This window comes from Anoplopoma fimbria, chromosome 3 (genome assembly GCF_027596085.1).
Source record: "Anoplopoma fimbria isolate UVic2021 breed Golden Eagle Sablefish chromosome 3, Afim_UVic_2022, whole genome shotgun sequence".
NCBI lineage: Eukaryota > Metazoa > Chordata > Actinopteri > Perciformes > Anoplopomatidae > Anoplopoma > Anoplopoma fimbria.
In genome coordinates this window covers 25,036,201-25,055,839 of record NC_072451.1, presented here as the reverse complement: position 1 = coordinate 25,055,839, position 19,639 = coordinate 25,036,201, and the positions used below count along the sequence as shown (strand labels likewise).

The 19,639-nt window shown below is 44.4% G+C and overlaps 1 protein-coding gene across 1 annotated transcript in view; it reads right to left on the bottom strand.

Annotated features, from left to right (window-relative positions):
* Nucleotides 1–1,702: 1,702 nt before the first annotated feature.
* Nucleotides 1,703–19,639, bottom strand: part of LOC129111010 (myomegalin-like) — a 20,766-nt gene continuing 2,829 nt past the window's right edge. The window contains exons 2-41 of the mRNA XM_054623302.1: nt 19,058–19,195; nt 18,847–18,966; nt 18,668–18,760; nt 18,325–18,549; nt 18,080–18,238; nt 17,888–17,989; nt 17,254–17,391; nt 16,898–17,077; nt 16,499–16,693; nt 16,229–16,411; nt 16,027–16,143; nt 15,864–15,932; nt 15,650–15,756; nt 15,415–15,554; nt 12,911–13,044; nt 12,626–12,765; nt 12,213–12,507; nt 11,533–11,737; nt 11,290–11,406; nt 10,909–11,168; nt 10,580–10,794; nt 10,302–10,419; nt 10,046–10,163; nt 9,844–9,898; nt 8,078–8,325; nt 7,891–7,995; nt 7,627–7,788; nt 7,215–7,472; nt 6,995–7,126; nt 6,789–6,905; nt 6,519–6,708; nt 6,292–6,410; nt 5,683–5,919; nt 5,457–5,558; nt 5,033–5,268; nt 4,802–4,945; nt 4,128–4,266; nt 3,834–3,880; nt 3,567–3,621; nt 1,703–2,045 (exon numbers count right to left, since the gene is read on the bottom strand). Of these exons, the coding sequence (XP_054479277.1) occupies nt 1,915–2,045; nt 3,567–3,621; nt 3,834–3,880; nt 4,128–4,266; nt 4,802–4,945; nt 5,033–5,268; nt 5,457–5,558; nt 5,683–5,919; nt 6,292–6,410; nt 6,519–6,708; nt 6,789–6,905; nt 6,995–7,126; nt 7,215–7,472; nt 7,627–7,788; nt 7,891–7,995; nt 8,078–8,325; nt 9,844–9,898; nt 10,046–10,163; nt 10,302–10,419; nt 10,580–10,794; nt 10,909–11,168; nt 11,290–11,406; nt 11,533–11,737; nt 12,213–12,507; nt 12,626–12,765; nt 12,911–13,044; nt 15,415–15,554; nt 15,650–15,756; nt 15,864–15,932; nt 16,027–16,143; nt 16,229–16,411; nt 16,499–16,693; nt 16,898–17,077; nt 17,254–17,391; nt 17,888–17,989; nt 18,080–18,238; nt 18,325–18,549; nt 18,668–18,760; nt 18,847–18,966; nt 19,058–19,195 (6,045 nt within the window). The 3' untranslated portion in view covers nt 1,703–1,914. The remainder of the gene's footprint in view (nt 2,046–3,566; nt 3,622–3,833; nt 3,881–4,127; nt 4,267–4,801; nt 4,946–5,032; nt 5,269–5,456; nt 5,559–5,682; nt 5,920–6,291; nt 6,411–6,518; nt 6,709–6,788; nt 6,906–6,994; nt 7,127–7,214; nt 7,473–7,626; nt 7,789–7,890; nt 7,996–8,077; nt 8,326–9,843; nt 9,899–10,045; nt 10,164–10,301; nt 10,420–10,579; nt 10,795–10,908; nt 11,169–11,289; nt 11,407–11,532; nt 11,738–12,212; nt 12,508–12,625; nt 12,766–12,910; nt 13,045–15,414; nt 15,555–15,649; nt 15,757–15,863; nt 15,933–16,026; nt 16,144–16,228; nt 16,412–16,498; nt 16,694–16,897; nt 17,078–17,253; nt 17,392–17,887; nt 17,990–18,079; nt 18,239–18,324; nt 18,550–18,667; nt 18,761–18,846; nt 18,967–19,057; nt 19,196–19,639) is intronic.

The window sequence follows — 19,639 nt, the reverse complement described above, 5'->3', positions numbered from 1 at the left end:
CAGCGTAAAATGGCAAATGTACAGCAAAAACACATCAAACTAAATTTGAACTGTTATAAGTGAGTGAATTAAAGATCAATGATCCAACCAGTAGCCTGCCAAAGTTTGCATCATCTATAAGAACTTCATAAACTATATTGCCATTACCATGGGAATGCTAAAACGGCCTGAACCAAGAGAAATAAAATAAAGACAATAGCATATGGCCAAGTGGGAAAAATCCACCCTGTTGAGTTTTGGTCCAAAAAAGGAGCTCATTTCGGTCGCACAATTCAAAATATATTGAACCAGCTGTCTAACGGTTACCGTCTCTGTGGTTCTGGAGGCCCTTTGGAATAAAGACAACTCAGTATCCCAACGGTCTTATCCGATCTGGGTTTGTCATTCACATGGATCAGGCAAGTCAAAGTGAATTGAAGAGTTCAAAGTTCAAACTTTGGCAAATATTGGCAATCCACTGTTCCATAGCTTAGATTTAATAATCTCTGTCATGCATCAACAGTCTGGTAAAAAGTACAATCGTAACACTGATCGTGTCTTAACGTTAATATGAGTGTGACTAATAATCCAGTGTCAAGCGAAGAAAAAAAATAACCCGGTGCAGCATTATCATTCAAGAAACATCCTTATTGCACATGCTCGTATGAGAACTCCTACAGAGGAGCTTGAATACGCGTGTTTAGCCTGGTTCCATTTGAGCACTTTATCCTCTTTTTAATTTTTTACATATTCTTGTGTACTTCCCGCTCAGAAATCACAACCAATCAGATTTCATGAGGCCTTGAGCATTTAATTGACCTTACTCGCGTGTTTTAAACTTATTCAGTACTTCAAATTCAGTAGGTGGGTACCAAAAAAAGAACTGTTAGGACCCTAAAAGAGGAGGCTTGTGACTAAAATGGAACCTTTCTCCGGCTTTTGTTCTGCTTTTCATATCCCTTGGCTGATGTCTGACAAAGCATTCATGAGCTTCCTCCACAAATACAGATACAACTAGTACACGACTACTTAGCAGTGACCGCCTACCTTCCTCCACTGTGTGTAGTGATACATCGTGGGTGTCATTTTGTTCTTTGCATTGCATTTGCAAAAAAAAAGTTGTTGTTGATAAAAGTGCCACAAGAAGTAAACTTGCAATTCTGTGGCAGTCAAAGTTGGGATATTCTTGTCTTTGAGTGAGCTTTGAGTGAGCAAACATACAGTGTGATCAAAAGTGTGACCCCTCTCAAGCCACGATTAAACATGCATGAACATCTATTCGGTCCGCAGGCTGTCTGGCTCTCAAAAGAGGATGCTCTTAGATACAGATCAGGGGGTGTACTATAGAAACTTTAGATTTTAACTCAAAAGTTACATTTTCTCAAGTGTACGGTTAATTTTCCAAATCTCCTTGTAAATATATTTTTTAGAAAATCTATTAATATGCTATAATTATCCTGAAAGTTTCTTTAATACAAGCAGAAAATCCAAAATGCCTTTTCTGTAACCAGATCTAGAACATACACCTGGTCTGAGATCAGTGTCTGGGAGCATCCTCAACCAGCTCCATCAGTAGGACGCACTTCACTGAAACCACCAGAGGCACATTTCAAACACCTTCTTCAGTCACACACACGATGAGGCAAACTGCAGACTGTATCACTCAAAGACAATAATACATGTGGTGGGAGGGGGGAGAGTGACAGAAAATTGGCAAGCGGGTGAAGGGAGTTTGATAAGGCTCAAGGGGCAGAATATACTGCGCACGTATTGCCTGAAGGAGGGACAGGTGGAAGCACTCTCATGGCTTGACGTTGGCTGGGGTAGTTCGGCGGGTCAAGAAAGGCTGTTGTGGGGGGCTGGAAGGAAGGTGGCGGTGTTTACATAGAGGTCAGAGGTCAGAGGTGGTAGCATTGAGGCTGGTTTTTCAAAAGTCTAAAGTAGGCATTGGCTGCTGCGCTTCCTCGCTGCTGGACGTTGATTGGCTGCAGCTCCGGGAGCACTGCTGGTCTTCAGGAAACTGCGATCAGCAGGCCACTCTCTGGCAGCACCTCCTGGGTCCTCAGCTGGGTTTTTGGGACAAAAGGAGAGAAAATTAGAGGCTGATAAAGCCTCATACAGGCTGATAAAACTGACAGACTTATGGCAAGGTGAAATGTTGAAGGAATAGTTAAACATTTTGGCAAATACGCCTATCTGCTTTCTTGCAAGGAGTTTGATGAGAAGGTTGATAGACTGTTAGCTTAAAGAAACAGCTAGCCTGGCTCTGTCTAAGAGTAAAAAGTCGACCTACCAGTTATGAGCTGATTTATTTTTTCACCAGTAAATCTGAAATCTCTGCTAATAAGTGTTAGCACAGATTTTAAGGTGTAGGTAGGTAGATGTTACCCTCAGACAGAGCCAGGCTTGCGGTTTCCCCCGGTTTCCAGTTGTTATGCTAAGCTAAGCTAACATGTCTCCTGACAATAGCTTCATACTTAGTGTACAACCATTCCCAAAATATAACTGCTTGCTGATGAGAAGCTGAGAATGATTAGAGAATAAGCAATGCTGTTCACTCAAATCCTCTGTCCCTCACACATGCACCCACACACCCACACACACACACACACACACACACACACACACACACACACACACACACACACACACACACACACACACACACACACTGTGTACTACGTGCCTGGTTGTGAGAATGGATGTGCTTATGACTCAACAAAATCCTGTCATTGAAGGGCGGCAGTAAAAAAAAGTTTATTTAAAGCTGTGAAACACATTTTGTGTGTACATCATTTTGCAATACTGTGACAGCATGCACAAAGAATGGAAACTACGCAACGTGCGGTTATCTTGGTGCTAACTGTGGGGGGGGGGGGGGTCTAAAGCTATGAATAGACTAAACTTTAATACAGGGGACGTGTAGCAGTAAACAACACTTTAGTGCGGTGGCGGCTTAGTAGCCGGGTGTGTGTGCAATTTGGTGTTGGAGTTGTGGGTTCAGGAACAACTCATGGCCTTAAACTTAAAAACTGTTATTTACCAGTTGAGTAGTTGTAGGAGGATTTTAAGATCACTGTGTCAGGTGAAAACACACCAAATACATAGGTGGGTCCTGGTCATGACTGTGTCCCATGGGGAAAACAAGCTGGCCTCACACACTCGGCTCCAATGACAGAACTGATTATGTCGACTTTACTTTATTTACATTTACAAAAGCCCAGGAGTGGTACAATAAAGTCTGTGTGGAGCTGTTTGTGTTTGGTCAGCCTGTTTTCTTCACAGGATAACCTCCCATGTTTTATTTATTTTTGATAAACACTCTCATAAAGCAGAAATGTCCTAAAAAGTTAGTTTAACCAGGATGCAGTTCGCTGTGACAGGATGGTAAAGCAGTGATGTCAGCATGGTAAGACAAAACAAATCCACGCAGAGGTAAAAGCTGCCCCAGACCACAGAGTCACCCTCATTTACTTTTACACCTACAGTTTGACCAGTAGGCTTAAAGTTGTTTTTGGGGTTATTCAAAAACAGCATCTGGGACAACATCTACCTGTTTGCAAGATCACACGATGTCAAACAATTACCAGCATAAGGAGGGGAAGAGGAGGAGCTTAGAGAGGAAAGTCTCAGCTCGTTCTTCTGGGGGGTTTAAAGATGGAGAGGAGAGACAAATGCAGGACGAAGGAACAAGTGAGGCAGGAAAGCCACAAGTGATGAATTTACATCATAAAGACACCAGGGACATCACAAAATACAGTACTTATATACATAATACTGTGACTCATGGAGTATGCACACAGCTAACCTTTATTATGTATGATATCATGGATATAATGGTGATGTTTGCTTACCTCTAAATTTGTCCTTGCTTTCTTCAGAACATCACGAGTCCTTGACACTGCAAAAAACAAGGAAAAAAAAGATGTGTCTATATTGTTATTACAGAACTACTTGAGCACACAGATAATACATCCATGTAAGTAACACATGTCGTCTCAGGTTTTTGAGCATTTGGATCTGGGATACAACATACATTTATTGTTTCTGTCCAAATCCCTAACCTGTGCTTCCAAGACCTACTGCTCTGCCCAAGTTTCTCTGATTATCTCTTTTTTTCACACACACAAATACACAGAAACACTTACACTGGTTGACAATGAAGTGCTCCATGTTCTCCTTGGTGCGGCTGGTGTTCCTCAGTCTTTGAATCGTCCCCTTAAGAACCTCTTCCTGCTCTGACATACGCAGTTTCAGGGACAAGATCTCCTCCTGCATGCACTGCTCCTACACACACACACACACACACACACACACACACACACACACACACACACACACACACACACACACACACACACACACACATACACAACCAAACATGTTTGTGATACAGCTCTTTAAAAGATATAACTTGTGATATTTTATTTATTATTATACTGTGTGGCCTAATATAGCTTATTCCTCTGTGACAAGGGGCTCCATTGTTTGTTAAAAACAAATCTGGAGCCACACCGTTTCCTACTGTGACCTGCCTCTCACTAGCACATCAAATTCGCTGCAATAAAATATTGTCAAATAAATACACTATTTACACCTTTTGAGTAATTTTTCTTTCTGTTTCTTTCTGTTTTAGGAAGTCATTTCACCTTCGACCTATCTAAATATCTTCAGTAGGAACAAATGGGCTTGGGGCTGAACACACTGTTGGAACACACCGAGTAACTATTACATTGTTGACAATAACACATAAATAGTGTATCTCCAGGCTTGTAGTTTGAAAGACCAGACCAGCAAAAAACAATCAAAATATGTCCCAAACCTTTTTAAGGTTATGGATGGAGGGATCAGTGCTGGGCAGAGCTGCTCTCCAGAACATCTTCAGCAGAGACATCGCCTCTTCCAGGATCTGTCTCAGAGTCTTAGTGTTGGACAGCAGACTCTTCACACATCCATAGTCCAGGACCTGCATACAGACCCCAGTTAGATATTTGTGCTCTATAGTCATGACTTGTTGTAATTGAAAATCTCTCTTTGGCCTTTTGGCTCTCACCAGCTCACTGCTCTGCGGCTGGTTGCCCTCCAGCAGTGGAGGGCTGAGGCAGGCCTGCAGGGTTGTCTCCATGCGCTGGACAAGGCTCCGGCCCTCTAGGACTTGCTGCTGTAGAGCGCTGAAGTCATCCACATGACCAATGGCGTGGCGGCCGTTACGGTTCGCAAATGACCCGTCAGGGGCCTCCCCCTCCAGTTCAGAGTGAGGGTCAAGAGGGTCTGTTGGAGGTAAAAGAGCTGAATGTAGTTTGGAATTTGACTTTGACTGGAATTTTTTCAACTGTAATGTGAGTTCGGAAGTGAATAAAACAATATTCTTTTAGGCACATTACAATAAAACAATAAGTTATTATTGTTACAGAGCAATCAGTCCTCACATTTAAGACAGATTAAGTTGCAAACATGCAGTGCAGTTAAAGTCAAACCATTGGCAGTGCTATGGCTGTCGTCCAGGTCTGAGTAGGGAGGACCGGGAGATCCACAGTTAAACAGACCAATGTCCCTGACCGGTGGAGACGGAGCCGGATCTGTGGAGCACACAGAGACACAAACCAGGCTTGGACACACAGAAAACCACACCACAGCACACTGAGCCTCACAAACATGTTGTGTTGTTAATGTTGTGTCTGTATCTAGAAGCCGCCGTCTCACCGTGCAGCAGCTGTCGCCTGTAGAAGTTCTCCCTCTGGGGGCTGGCAGTGAGGGTGGAGAGGGAGGGGGTCCGGGGAGAGCCGACACCCAGCTTCTGCTCCAGCTGCTTGTGGAGCTCCAGTTGTTTGAGGGCACTGTTCTCCTGGACGCTGTTTTGCAGCTGGGCCCGCAGGCTCCTTACCTCGCCGAGCAGCTCTCCCAGCTCCACCGGTAGACCTGGGAGCTCGCACAGGTAGCCTGAACACAAAACACACAATCAACCGAGAGTCTGATTGGACATGCTCCTGCTTTAGTGCCCCTTGGGGTTATCCCAGCACATCAATACTGTATAACTTTGATTACATGTTTTTCAGTACTTGGATGTATGTTTAAATAAAAAAATGTAGATCATTTTGTTATCAAAGCATCTTTCAAACTGTTGTGATGACATAAGTAAAGTGAAACAATCGGAATTGGAAAAATGTGAGCAATCTGCTTTTGGCCCATACATCTCATTTTCCCAGGTTTACCAAGATGCCATTCTTAATACTACCACCAGATGGCACCAATTTATTTTATGTAAAAAGGGGAGTATATTAAGTAAAGCTTGTGTACAATGGCCAGACTTGCCTTTGTTGGCCTTTGTGGAACACACTCGATCATACACTTGTAGTTCACTCTGCAGGGAGTGGATGAGCTCTCTGCTCTCACATAGCTGCTGCTGCAGTAGAGACACTTCATGCTGGAGCCTGAGGATACATAACCATACATGACAGTCAGAGATGTCTACAGACCATCACAATTTATATCAACAAATCAGTGGCTGTTTGATTTAATCTGCATATAAACACACTAACCTGTTTGTTTTCTCCTGACTGGCCTGCCGTTCCTGCCTTAATATGTGTATCTGCTGTCCTTGCTCCTGAGTGTGAGCCTGAAGTCGTCTTAGCTCCTCTTTCCACTGCTCTGCCTCCAGCTCTGCTTGTTTCAGACGGGCGCGTGCTGTGAACACCGCCTCCCGCAACTGCACCACCTCCTCACATGTGTCTGAGGAAAGAGGAGAGTTCCAAATGGGTTAACATGCAACTATTCCAGAAGAAAATATTAAAAACCTTTAGATGAAGTACCTGTGTTGGCCTGCAGGTGTGACTTCAGACCCAAGTTTTCTTCCTTCAGGACTCGGATCTCATTGGACAGTTGAGTGACGGTGTCCAGACCCTGAATGTAGATGTTTGTTGGTGCCCCTGGACCAAAAAGAAAAAGGAGATTTATTTTATGTAATTTCTTACATGTAGAAAAATTAGTGGCAATGTTGCAGCGAGGGCCGCAATACCTCCTCCACGCCCAGGTGAGGCCAGTCTCTCTTCCAGCTGCTGCCGGAGCCTCTCGTTGGTCCTAATAGACTCCTCCAGACGCTGACGGAGACACCTCACCTCCCGCAGGTGCTCCTCTATCAAATTTACCCCTGTAGATAAAATAACAATAATATGGTAATAATCATTTGACTCATTTGCATATTAATTACTATCAGACAAAACAGTAGAGAGTCAAACCTGCATGGCCGCTTCCTTGCTGGTGTCCCGATGATCCAGAGTAGCCTCCTCTCTGCTGAACCATGTTTTCAACGTCCCACAAAGGCTGTCCCGTCACTAGACCTGAGTCAGACTTTATAGAGTGGCCTTCAGGAATGCCACCCAGCTGATACTGTTGAAAGGTATGATGGGATTGCTGGCTGTAGCTGGAGAAGTCGTGCTGCATGTGGGCACCCGGTCCGAGAGTGAACAGAGCCTTGTCATGTGGAACTGCAAAGCCTGGAACCATAAACACACACAAAAGAGTGAAAACACCCACAGGACAACAGAGGAATGTAATTAATCTGCAAGTGAGATGGTTTCCAACAGGCGATATTATGGAAGTTGTTGTACACTTTTCACACATCACGCCCCCACCCGCCATGGCCCTCACCCCTGTTCTGCTCATTCATCTGTTTGTACAGCGTGTCCAGTTCTGGGCGAACAGCGATCACAGACAGGGCCCTGGGCCGGGGGTCAGAAATGACTTCTTTACCCCAGATGTCAGGGCCAGAAGGAACAGAGTGGGAATAGAAGACAGGCTCACTGAAAAGGGCTGGAGGAGAATGACACATACAGAATATGAAGGAGGAGGATTGAAAAAGGAAAGGTGATTTTGGGGTACATTGCATGTCAAAGCCATCTGTAAGACCCATACCTCTAGAGGACTGACTGGTCAAACCCACAGGGGCTGAGCAATGCATGTTGGGACAGCTGTTGGAGGACTTGAGGAAGCCATGAGGATGAAGGATGGATGGACGTACTAAAGGAGGGGAATGGAAAGTGAGAGGAAGGAAGAGGCACTTCCCATATAGTGAGAGTCGGAACATACAAATAAACTTTACCGTCTTGTTCTGATCCTTGTCCTGGCTGCTGCAGCCCGTGCTCCTCCTGATAATCTCTGGAGTCTAAATCGGAGCACAGCTCCAAGTCTTCATTGGTTCTGTACTCATCGGACACCATGGACGTTCTGTCTGATTGGTCGGTGGTCTCAGAGAGGGCATGGCAGCTGGACGGGGTCTCTGGACGGTGCTGCAGCTTGGTGTGGAGGGACTCGATGATTTTATCTTTCTGCTGAAGCTCCTTACTCAGCCTGGATGTGCAATCAAGACAATCAACCATTTCAGTCTGAATTGATAACTATTCATGAAAAATGACAGCTGCTTGACATTGCCTGGCAGTTCACAACAAAGCTTTTTTATGCTTAAATTTGACATGATATGTTTAGGTTGCCAGGCACTCTTAAATCTCTAAAATATTATAATCACTGAAATTATGGACAGTTCTTATGTAACTCTACATCATTTGCACATGATTATCCTTGAGTAAAATGCAAAACTAAAGGAAGAGTGTAGAGCAGCAGCAACTAGTCAATCAACAACTACTGCAACTATTTCGATTTTAAAGGTACATTTTTTATAAATTAATAACAAAATGCTGCTTTGTTAATGTGAGAATGTGATTTGTCCTACTGAATAATTTGGGATTCAGTCATTTTTTGACCGTTGGTCGGACAAAAGAAGTAATTTGAAGAATTTGCCTCAGTCAACAGGAAACTATAAAAGGCATTTTCAACCATGTGTTGACATTGCATAGATAAAACAATAATTGAGAAAATAATCACAAGATTAATCGATGATGAAAATAAAGACAGAAGTTAAGCAAAGGTCAGAGATGAAAATTTAAAATAATATAATATCCGTTCAATGCATGTTGCAATTTGTACATTAATAAATATAGTATAAATATTTAAATCTTTAAGCCTCTTCATGGATCTTTGATCTTTGATGATTTCAAGCCAACCATTTGCTGTAGGTGGACCATCGTCTTAAAGTATATTTTCCTATGTCAAGTAACTTCCCTTACTGTTTCAGTTGCTGAAGCATGAACTCCCTGTCTCTCTCCAACAGCATCCTAAGAAAAGCTGTCTCTCTTGCTTGTCCTCGAGCCGTAGAAAAAGACCACAGTGAGTCCCTGTATATGGAGCTGTTCTTTGAAATCATAGACTTCCACAGGGGAGCCATCAGTTCAGTCCAGAAAGACCAAGTCCTTGATGCACTACAGACTCTTTGCCGTCCTCTGATTATAATCACTTAAGGACTTCTTAGACTACCTTAACAATAAAATACTAAAAAGAAACAGCAGTAGCTTTAATTGTTTCTGCATATTTCAAAATAGCAGAAATCCATGAATAAGTGACTGAGTGTAGATCCAACAGAAACAGTCTTCCATTGATCGCGGTCGACTGAATGGAGCAGCACCAGGAAAGGACTGTCACACATTCACACTGAGCCTCTTAAGTCCAGCTGGTGGGACACCTTTACTGTAAGACTATTCAACAAGAGCAACTTAAGGTTTAAGGATCCATGCTGGGGCCTGTGTGTGGATTAACAGCAACCTTCTGTCTCCCTCTACCATAAGGAGACATGTAGTGTGCTGCAGCGGGTCACATGACGAAGAAACCTAATCCCTAGGACCGTAGAGTAAGTGTCTACTAATAACCTCAAGGGAGGCCCGCAGATCACAATGCTGCAGGTGATTCTATTGATCAGTGTTTTGTTCTTATTAGTTAAAAAAAACCTTTTGAAAGCACTTAAGCAAGCCGACTCACCTTAGGGCAAGCAACTCATGGCCTGTCTTGTCATCATGGCTCTCTGCACGTTCGCCTATTGAAGTAAAACAGGAAAGACAGCATAGGAGAGAGGAAACGTCAGAAAACTACAATTTGGGCTTAAAAGGACCAAAAGAATGGGAAACTAGGAAACACGAAATGTCTTTCTGTGCGATGAATGATATGGGAAAAAGTTCCTTACGTCCACTGATCTTGGCAACCACTCTCTGTGCCAGGGCAGAGTTCTGTGCCAACTGCTCCCTGAAGCTCTGACCCATGTAGTAATCAATATCATTGGCCCGCAGCAGCTCCTCGAAGGCCTGCGAGTTGAAGAGAATTTGACTAGGTATAAGAATACCGACTAAAAATGTAACACTGCGCTGGTTCATATTATTTCCTCATGTTGGTAGTATGTAGGGATGTGATAAAATGGGGTTCAGTGATGTAGTTTTCAGTACCTTGGTGGTATCACCCAGGTGCTGGGTGAGGATATGGCCGACTCCTTGCCCCTCTCTCATCCTCTGCCTCAGGTGGGACAGCTCACGAGCTTGTGCCTGGATCAGAGAGTTGTACTTCCTGTGGGAGGGAGGGAGAAAAGGAACCACAGTGTTAATAGAGGGCTGTAAGTCAGGTGATTAATCAATCTCATGTGCTTCAGTGAACTTATTCTAGACTAAAGAAAGGTGTAACAGCTACCTCCATGGCTTATCTGTCTTATCTGTCTCTGTTCACTCACCCAGGCCAGGTGGCACATTTCCCTTCCTCTGCTTGGCTTTTGTCCTCCAGTCTGGAGCTCTTCAGTTGCGCCTCGAGTGACGCAACTCGTGCCATCAGTTCTTGCAGTTCCCTGCTGGGTTTGGACCCTGAGAGAATGCCCTGGTTGTCAGACATCCATCCTTCATCCTCTTCCACACCGCTGGGGGCTGGTGATGTCTCAAAGGCCCAGTTTACCTAAAAGGTGAGGATAAAATGGCAAAAAAACATCATGAATGGGATTATTAGGAATAAAAAATGAAACCAAAAGTCCAGTCAGTGATGCAGAGTAGCTGGGTAATGTTACAGTACCTTGCGTGGGGTTCGCTCTAGGCTGGATGCGTAGTCACTGGTGGTAGACAGGGAGCGGACACGGAGCTGCAGCCCACGAATCACCTTGTGGCAGCGGGTCAGCTGTGAGCGGAGGTCCTGGACCAGATGCTGCAGAGAGGATGACTCTTCCTCCATTTCATAAGCACCAGCATTACTGCTGCCAGCGTACAAGCTGCCGCACGCACCCTCATAGTCCTGGTTATGGGACAGCGATGTGCACATCTCCAGGTCATCAAACTCTGAAGAAGGGAGAGATGAAGAGACACATTGATTCATGATTAATGCGGATCAGTGAGTGCATTTTACAGGAGAGGAAAATATTTGTGTGTCAGTTTGAGAGGAATCTGGTCGGTTTGTTACCTGGGCTGCTGGCGTCTTCTCTCTCAGCTTCGTTCTCACTGCGACCACAAGTCTCATAACCCAGATCCTGGAGATCCACCTGCACCTGCTTACTGGCCTGCTGGACCGATGTCTCCGCTGCAGAGACATAAGTAAGAAATCACTTGAATCTTGCATACGAATCAGTGTTTGATTAAGTATCATCTTTCATGTGTCTAACAACACGCCTGCGTTCCTTCATAGATGTTCCTGAGAGTGACTTACTGAGCAGATCTCTGTAATCCTTCAGTTGTTCAGCCTGAGCGTGGACCGTGGCTTCAGACACCATCAGCCTTTCCTGCAGTTCTCTGTTTTCCTGGTTTCTCAGAGCCAGATTGGAGCTCAGGCAGGCCGCCTGCTCACGGAGACCCTCCTCTATATCCTGCCAGAGCGCTCCCTCCTCCAGGTTGTCACCAGCAGGCTCCACCTCCTGCAACGGCAACATGCTTTAGCAACTCTGACATGTAATACACATCAGAGGATATCACAGGTATGTCCTTTTCATTATATTAATGTTTAGGAACTTGTTGGGAGCAGTTTAAATGACATGTTTATAAGCACACTGATAATATCAAACTAACTGCAGGCAGAGCAGTGATGACTCCATTACTTCTATAAACAACCACAGGACTAAAAGAACAAAACAACATTACATAGATGGGACTTGGAGACATCGCTGCTCCTGCACAGTTAACTGAAATCTGCTTTGCAATGTGTTGAAGCAGAAATAAAATAACTTCTGTCAGTTTTTGGCTAATCTTTAACGCCTCAAGAGTTAAAAGGACTTTGGGAGATTTGCAGCAGCTTCATAAAATGTCTGAGACAGGCAGTTACAAGCTGCAGTTATAAGTTATTAACAGTTTAATTTCTATTAAATGAAGAATGTGTTGTGAAGGATGTGTTACCGTCTCAGGCTGGTGATGGTGATGATGGGACGTCAGAGAGCGCGGCCCCTTGCAGTGCCTCTTTCCTCGTTCGTCACTCAGACTAACACACGGATGACTTCGCTTTCCCACCGCCACTGGAGATCTTTCCTCCTCTTCATCTTCTTCCTGAATATCCTCCTCCTCTTCTTTCTCCTCTTCCTGATTCAGACTCCTGTGATTCCTCTCTAGGTTTTTCCTCAGCCCCACAACTCCAGCTCGTCCTCTGGTTTCTTTCAAAGCCTGGTTCTCCTGCTGCAGCCTCTGCAGGGCACTCCTAGCAGAACACAAGGAAGAAGGACAAATAGACATATGCATGATGAAGTTGTAAGATTTAAACCTCTCCTACATCTAAGACAAAAAGTTTCCAGAGGATCTTTGGGACGTATTTGCACCTCATCTGAGCCACGGAGGTGTATCCATCCCTCTCCAGTTGTAACCGTATATCTTCGAGTGTCTTCCTTGCTTCCTCAAGCTGCTTTAACTCAGCTCTCTGGGACACCAGCGGACCAATCACACCCACAGCTCCACGAGCCTTAACAGAAGATGACGTTTGTTATTTTCATTTAAGCCATTAAGTGAAGGGTTTAAATCAGTAGGTGGTCCATAAAGCTATGGAAACAAACTAAAACTGAATTTAAAGGGATCCAACAGTGAAATGTAAATAAAAAGTGTTTTACCTGAATGGGGGCCAAACTTCTGGCCGTCACTTTATCATCATCCTCCTCTATGCTGTCCGTAAACTCGTCACTAGTGCCATCTTCATCGTCTCCTTCCTCCTCCTCCTCCCCCCCCTCCTCGTCTGTGCTGAGCTCTGGAAACAGAAACAACCATATAAAACGTCTGCTTGCTTTTAATCGCCTTTTTGTTTATTTCTCAATCCTCTGTTATTCTTCTTATTCTTAATTCTTGTTTTCGTCTCTCCGTCTCTAGCATCCACTCTCTATCCCATTCTTTCCAGAACTCCCGTTTGTACGCTGATTCACCACTTTGTCATGGGACTAAAGGGAAATGTTATGTAATACTCTGCCTGCCAGCCAAAAACACACTCAAGGCAGTGCAACCCAGGACGAGTGTGCATGTCTGTGTTCATGAGAAACTGAGACAAATTACATCAAAGGTTTAGTGGTGCCAAAACGAAACATGTGTGCACCTATGTTGTGTGTTATGTATGACACAGAGGCTCAGTGAAAAGAGCCTGGCAGGAATTTAAAAGTGAAATATTATTTTTACATAATAGGCCCTAATAATACACAACAGGCACACACACTTTTCACATACAGTGTGTAGATGTGTATCATGTGTGTATAGGTGTGTATCTACCGTTGCTCAGGGCACTTATTATGGGATTAGTTCATAATCCGGATAAAGTTCAAAGGCATTTAATTGGTCTCCACCCTAAAACAAGTATCAAAGTTAAATATATGAAATGTGTTTGTGCTGCTAGTGAGAGGGCAGGACATTCGTGGAGCAAACTGCTGTGGGGCCTTGTTTAACAATGTGGTGCAACATATTGTCACCACTCTCATACGGACCGTAACATAGAAAGGGGCACTCCTTGAAACTGTGTATGTTGTTGGGTGCAGTTGTCAGTTAAACTAATGTGGATTTCACTTTAAAAAAGATCAGGGATGTTGAGTAAAAGGACTCAGATGAGCTTCACTTAGTTTGTGAATCTGTCATTTTACAGCAGAGCAGCCATGCAAACATGAAAACCATGCCACATCAGCATGCATGAGGGAGGACATGAGGAAAGAACACTGGTTTGGATTGGAAATATCATGTAAGACACACTATAGTTTGTGTTTATATTTATATATAAAGACTGAATTATCTGCAGACATTTGTGACCACATTTAAATTTGCAACATTACAACACATTTATAACATGTGTTCTTATATAATATATTACATGTAAGGACAGACTAGGAAGCTGAGGATGACATAGGAATAGATCAGATAGATAAAACACACTGTGGGTTGAGCTCTGGGGATGGAAAGAAGGTAGATCAAGGACTAAATGGGTGGGGGGGGGCAGATTTGGGACGCTATTAAGACGAATTCCCCATTAAACACAACAAACAGAAGTGCTTTTGACAAAAAGCCAGCACATTTTTTTATTTCTGTTGCAGTAAAAATACAAAAAGAAGTGTTGACAAGGATTCAATCTCTGAGGCTAGATGTGAGATCAGGGCACAAGTTCCAAGAAAATGTATTCTAACTAATATAAATATTTAATGGGCAAGTATTATTTATGGCATTCACATCTTATGTGATTTATTGAGAGCATAGGGCAAACAGTAAAGTTACTTGATGTTATATTTTCCTGCTTTCTTGATACAAAGCTCAACAAGCAGACTAACTAAAAACACATATACTAGACTACCATGACGTTACTTTACAGTATTCAGCCTACACCAACCAGATTATACCCAAAGGGCGGCTGACTTTATGTGTCATGCCCATCGTCAGACTTAAACGTAACTAGTGCAGACCAGGTTTAACTGTGTAGGACAGCATCCAAGTTTAAGCTGAACTGAAGGAAACTACTCGGCCATCTTTTGGGATTTGTATCTTGGGCCATGTTAGGTGTGCACATCCTGTTCACAAACAGATGATATAAAAACAAATGATTGATGGTGAGACGTTCCACTGTAAGGCATGAGCTGGAGTTTCTCCACAAGACGTAACTTCACTGTGACAGTAAGGCTGGAAGAGTGAGACCGGTGAGACACAGTACACAGAACTGATACAGAACAGAACGATGGCACTGCAAAGCGATGCGCAGGCCGTTTCCAGAAACAATACAAAAACATATTCACAGCACACTCAGAAAACATATTAATAAATAAGACTCTGGGTTGCACGTTGCCACTTCATACCATTGAGATTAATTTGAACAGGCTTCTGCTATTGTGAGTAGTGTTGTGCTATCAAGATAAAGCTGCCTGTAGACTGATGTCAGATTTGTATTTATATGCATACTTAAAAGCAAAACCGTCTTGATCGTTTTCACTTTTTCCATATTCTTTTTTTCCTCATAAATCTGACCATCAGTGGCTACAGACAGCCTTATGTCACATAAAGAGTGTCACTCAGCAGTGCTGTTATCAGATATTGTGTCACAGAGCGTTAGTGGCAGTGCCCCCGGCAGCCCTGCAGGCTGGACCCTGCCCATCCCCACCTCCAAAGTCAGGCTGCTTTTTAGCTGCCCGTTCCTGCATCAGGGCCATGTTACTGGTCCTGGCTAGGACCTCCTCCAGCTGTCTGCGGAGTGCCTGAACAGAGTCTAGCTCAGTGTGGAGGGCCTGGATCTTCTCAGAGCTGAGGAAAAGGAAAATGTGTTTTAGAGTAAAAAAAAATAAAAAAGTATTTCCAGAGCACTGGCCTGTCATAAGACCTGTGTGCAGCTTCCCTACCTGTCACTCTTGGTTTGCATGTGTGTGAGATTTTGGTATAATCTCTTCTCGGCCCTCAGTGCATCATTCAGCTTGTTGTACTCTGACACAAGCTGCTCCAGCACACACTAAATAAGAGTGGCAGGGTTGATTAGAGACATAATAAATACAAGTTATTAAGCAGCACAAATAGCCAAATACTGTCTAATTGATTGAGAATGAAGCAACACCGTACTTGGTGATCAGCGCTGTCCTTATTGTCCTGCTGGCGAGCCAAAGATGAACGCAGAGCAGAGATCTCCTTCTGCAGGAAGGGCACACAAAGATATGACGTGTGAGATTTAAAAAAAAAAAGGATTGTATTTATGTTTATTTTATTACAGTGTCCACACGGATACCTGAGCCTCCCTCTCCTTCTTCAGTACCAGCTGCAGCTCCTCCTGCAAAGTATTCATCTCTGCCTCAGATTCTTTGGAGGATGTCTGCATCGACTCCTCCTGGCCCTGCATCAGCTCCTGAAGAGTAAAGTATACTGTGAAGATCAGGCCTACAGGAGATGAAGCAAGTGAGGAAGGCGAGGGAAACGAATGAAAAACGTACCTTGATAAAGGCTTCCTTCTCTTTGAGCAGACTCCGTAGATGCTCAGCCTCTCCTCCCATCTCCTTCTCCTTGTCCTGTTTCAGCTCGCGCAGCTCTTGCTCTCTAGCTGACAGCAGTCTGCGTAGCTCCTGCAGCTGGCCAGTGCGCTCACTAATCACAAGGGAGAGCCTGTAGGAGTAGTCCTGAGAGAGAAAGAGTGGAGGGGTTGAAAGATTTATTTTTGTTGTGCGCAATTGCATTTCCGTAACCAATCCAGCAACATGCCTTACCTGCAGATACTGGTCTTTGGAGCTAAGAGTGTTGAGCATTTCCTGGACCTGTGCTTGGTGTTCATTAGACTGGCGGCTGCGGTCCGAGAGCAGTTCCTGGAAGAGTTTTTCTTTGAGCGCCAGCCGAGCCTTCAGCTCCTCTATAACCTCAGCGGGACCGGCCTGAACTCTAGCAACGAGTGTGGCTGTGAGGTCCTGTAAAATCACACACAGACACACACACACACACACAATACAACATTCACCATTAAAGACCTGTATAGGCACACCCGTTATATTTGTGAAAGGCAAAACAAGTAGCACAGGTTTGTCTGCATGGACTGGTTTTTCCAAAGCTGTGAAAATTACATAGAAACCAATGAGAAGACACAACCATAAAAGGCAATATGTGTGAGTTACCTGTGCCTCCAGGCTGTGTGACTGTAGAGCTGCCTGTAGCTGGCTGATGATGGTGTCTTTCTCTCTCAGAGTGTTTCTCTCCTTCTCCTCGCTCTGCTGCTTCAGCCACTGGAGGTTCCTGTAGGCCTCGGCCGCCTGCTCCAGCTCCAGCTCTTTGCCACGCACCAGGGCGTCCAGACTCTGATGGTCACAATCACAGGTGTGACCACACAAAAGTAACATAATACCTCATATATAATCAGAAAAAAAACAGTTGCTTTCTAAAGCAAAGCCTCTATGTTACTTGTACATGCCAGTAGTACAAGCTGGCAGGTCTGACCTGTCTGATGTGTTTTTGTCCTGTGTGATGAGCATACCGTGATGGTCTCCTCGTTGTTGGACAGAATGCAGCGGAGTCTCTCCAGGTCCCGTTCCTTCTCCCTGAGGGCCAGCTGTAGCCTCCTCACTTGGCCCTCGCGCTCCTCCACACAGCGGAACTTGTCATCAATGGAGCGCTGCAGATGGCGGAGGGGGAGAATTTTTTAAAAAAAAAAAAAAATCACACCGCTGCTATTCTGAGCTCCCTCAACTGTGATATTCATCATGTTCTGAGCATGTAAAGCTTCTGTTCCTCACAAACGAATTTCATAAATGTTTTATTAGGGAACACCACCAGCATCTGATATTTAGGAACATTTCTTAACCATTGCTGTATGGTTACGACAGGACTTGACTTAAATAATTCCCATCGAGATTGTTTTTGCTGTGTTAGTTCTGAAATTTTTATGCTGGCCTACTGATTTGGGGAGAGTTATAACTGTCTTCTACTGGCTCTCTCGATTGCTGCAAGATGCATACTCAGGTCTTTTCTCTCCATTCCCAAGACTGTCGCATTAATCAAACAGTATATGGTACGGTGATTCACATAGAACAGTAGTTGTCCTCATGCTATTTCTAGCAAGATGCCATTGATTAATGCCGCTGGTGTGTGTATGAATGTGTGTGTTTTACCTCCAGAGCTCTGTCTCTGTCCTTAATACGCTCTCTTAGTTTCTCCAGCAGGGCATCTCTTGGTTTGGAGCTTCCTGTTGACTCCAACATCTCTGAGTACTCCTACAGATACAACGATTTTTAGACAGGATCAGAAATGTGTGCATGTGTGTGCATCTGTTCAACTACATACAGTATCAACTGATTGATTACCTGTATCTGCATCTCCTTGTCCTGCAGAGAGTGTTTGAGCTGTGTGATGCTCCTGTCTTTCTCCTGCACCACGGTGTGTCTCTCCGCCTCGGCCTCCTTCAGAGCTGCTTCTTTAGCCTGAAGCTCAGAGCGAGTCTTCTGCAGGGCGGAGCGCAGGTCCTGCGGCACGGAGACGGGAGGTCACACATGCTGCATCCTTTGTACTTCAAGACTTGTTTCACACGCACATTCACAAACACACTAACCTGGTTGTGCTTCTCAGTGACCTCCCTGTGCTGCTGCACCTCCTGTAGATCAGAGTTGAGTCTGTCCTTGAACCTCGACAGGTCGTCTCCTTGCCTCTGGCTCTGTCTCAGGCTCCTCTGGCTGGCCTCCAGCTCCAGACCAAGGGAGAACAAGGAGCTTTGCACCCCCACCAGCTCGCCCTGCAGCTGGGCAAGCGTCACAGTCTCGCTGACCCCCGCTGGCGCCTAAAGAATGACCAGATCAAAGTCAGTGGGTCATGCCTGGAGATGAGCTTTCTCACCATCTAATAAAGAATGATCCTGGATCAGGGTTTGCTGCCACTATATGTGCTGCAAGTCTCACCTTGTATTGAGCGAGCTGGTTGCGGTGGACCATTTCTCTCAGCTTACACAGTGTGGCGTTTTGCCCTTCCATCAGCTGGTACAGCTCCTGGGCCTTAAAGCAGAATACATTGTGTGAATGAGCATCTCTCAAATACAGGCAGCATCTCGCACAGGTTGACAACAAAGACAAACACTCACCTCACTGTCTTTGGTGCTGTTGGACTCTGTGAGACCCTGGATGGTTCTTTCCTGACTCTGAGCAGCCTGGCGGATTGAACGCAGCTCACACTCCATCTCATTCAGCTTCTCCTGCAGTTTCTAAAGAGAGAAAACAGGTAACACTGTAAGGCTGTCATCCGTCATCAGATATGGATTTATCAGAAAATATGGAACTTTAAAAGAGGCATACCATGTTGTTGGCCTCGCCCTCGTGGATCTTGGCCTGCAGGGATTGGACCTGGAGCTGGGCCTTCTGCAGCTCGCTGACACATTGACCCGCTGCACACTCATACTGGTTCAGTTGACTCTGCTGCTCCTCAACGAGGCTCTGTAAGGAGGAGAATAATGAGTCAGTGTTTCAAGTTATAAAATCCCCTTACTGTGAATGTTTACTTGCATGAACTTCTGACCTAATCGAGCAGCTGAATTATTTGTGAAGAAGATATTTTGTTTGTTTCAAATTCATGAACAATACAGAGGCTGTGGGTGGCATTACTTTCACAGTGGATTGTGTTAAATTCATGTGTGTACTTTGTAAATAGCCATGATGGGGAGAGAGCCTCTGAAGCGGTGTGAGAGCATCTGCATGCATGAGTTAGCACGAGTGATCATGCTCATAGCGTTCTGTGGCGCTATTATCTTTACGTAACCTTGTTTCCAACTTCCATTTACTAGAGGAAGGATGTCATTTAGACACACAGACTAATAGTTGAATTTCACTGTAATAATAAAGTTTTCTAATAGAAATCATTACATAAACATATCATTTCAA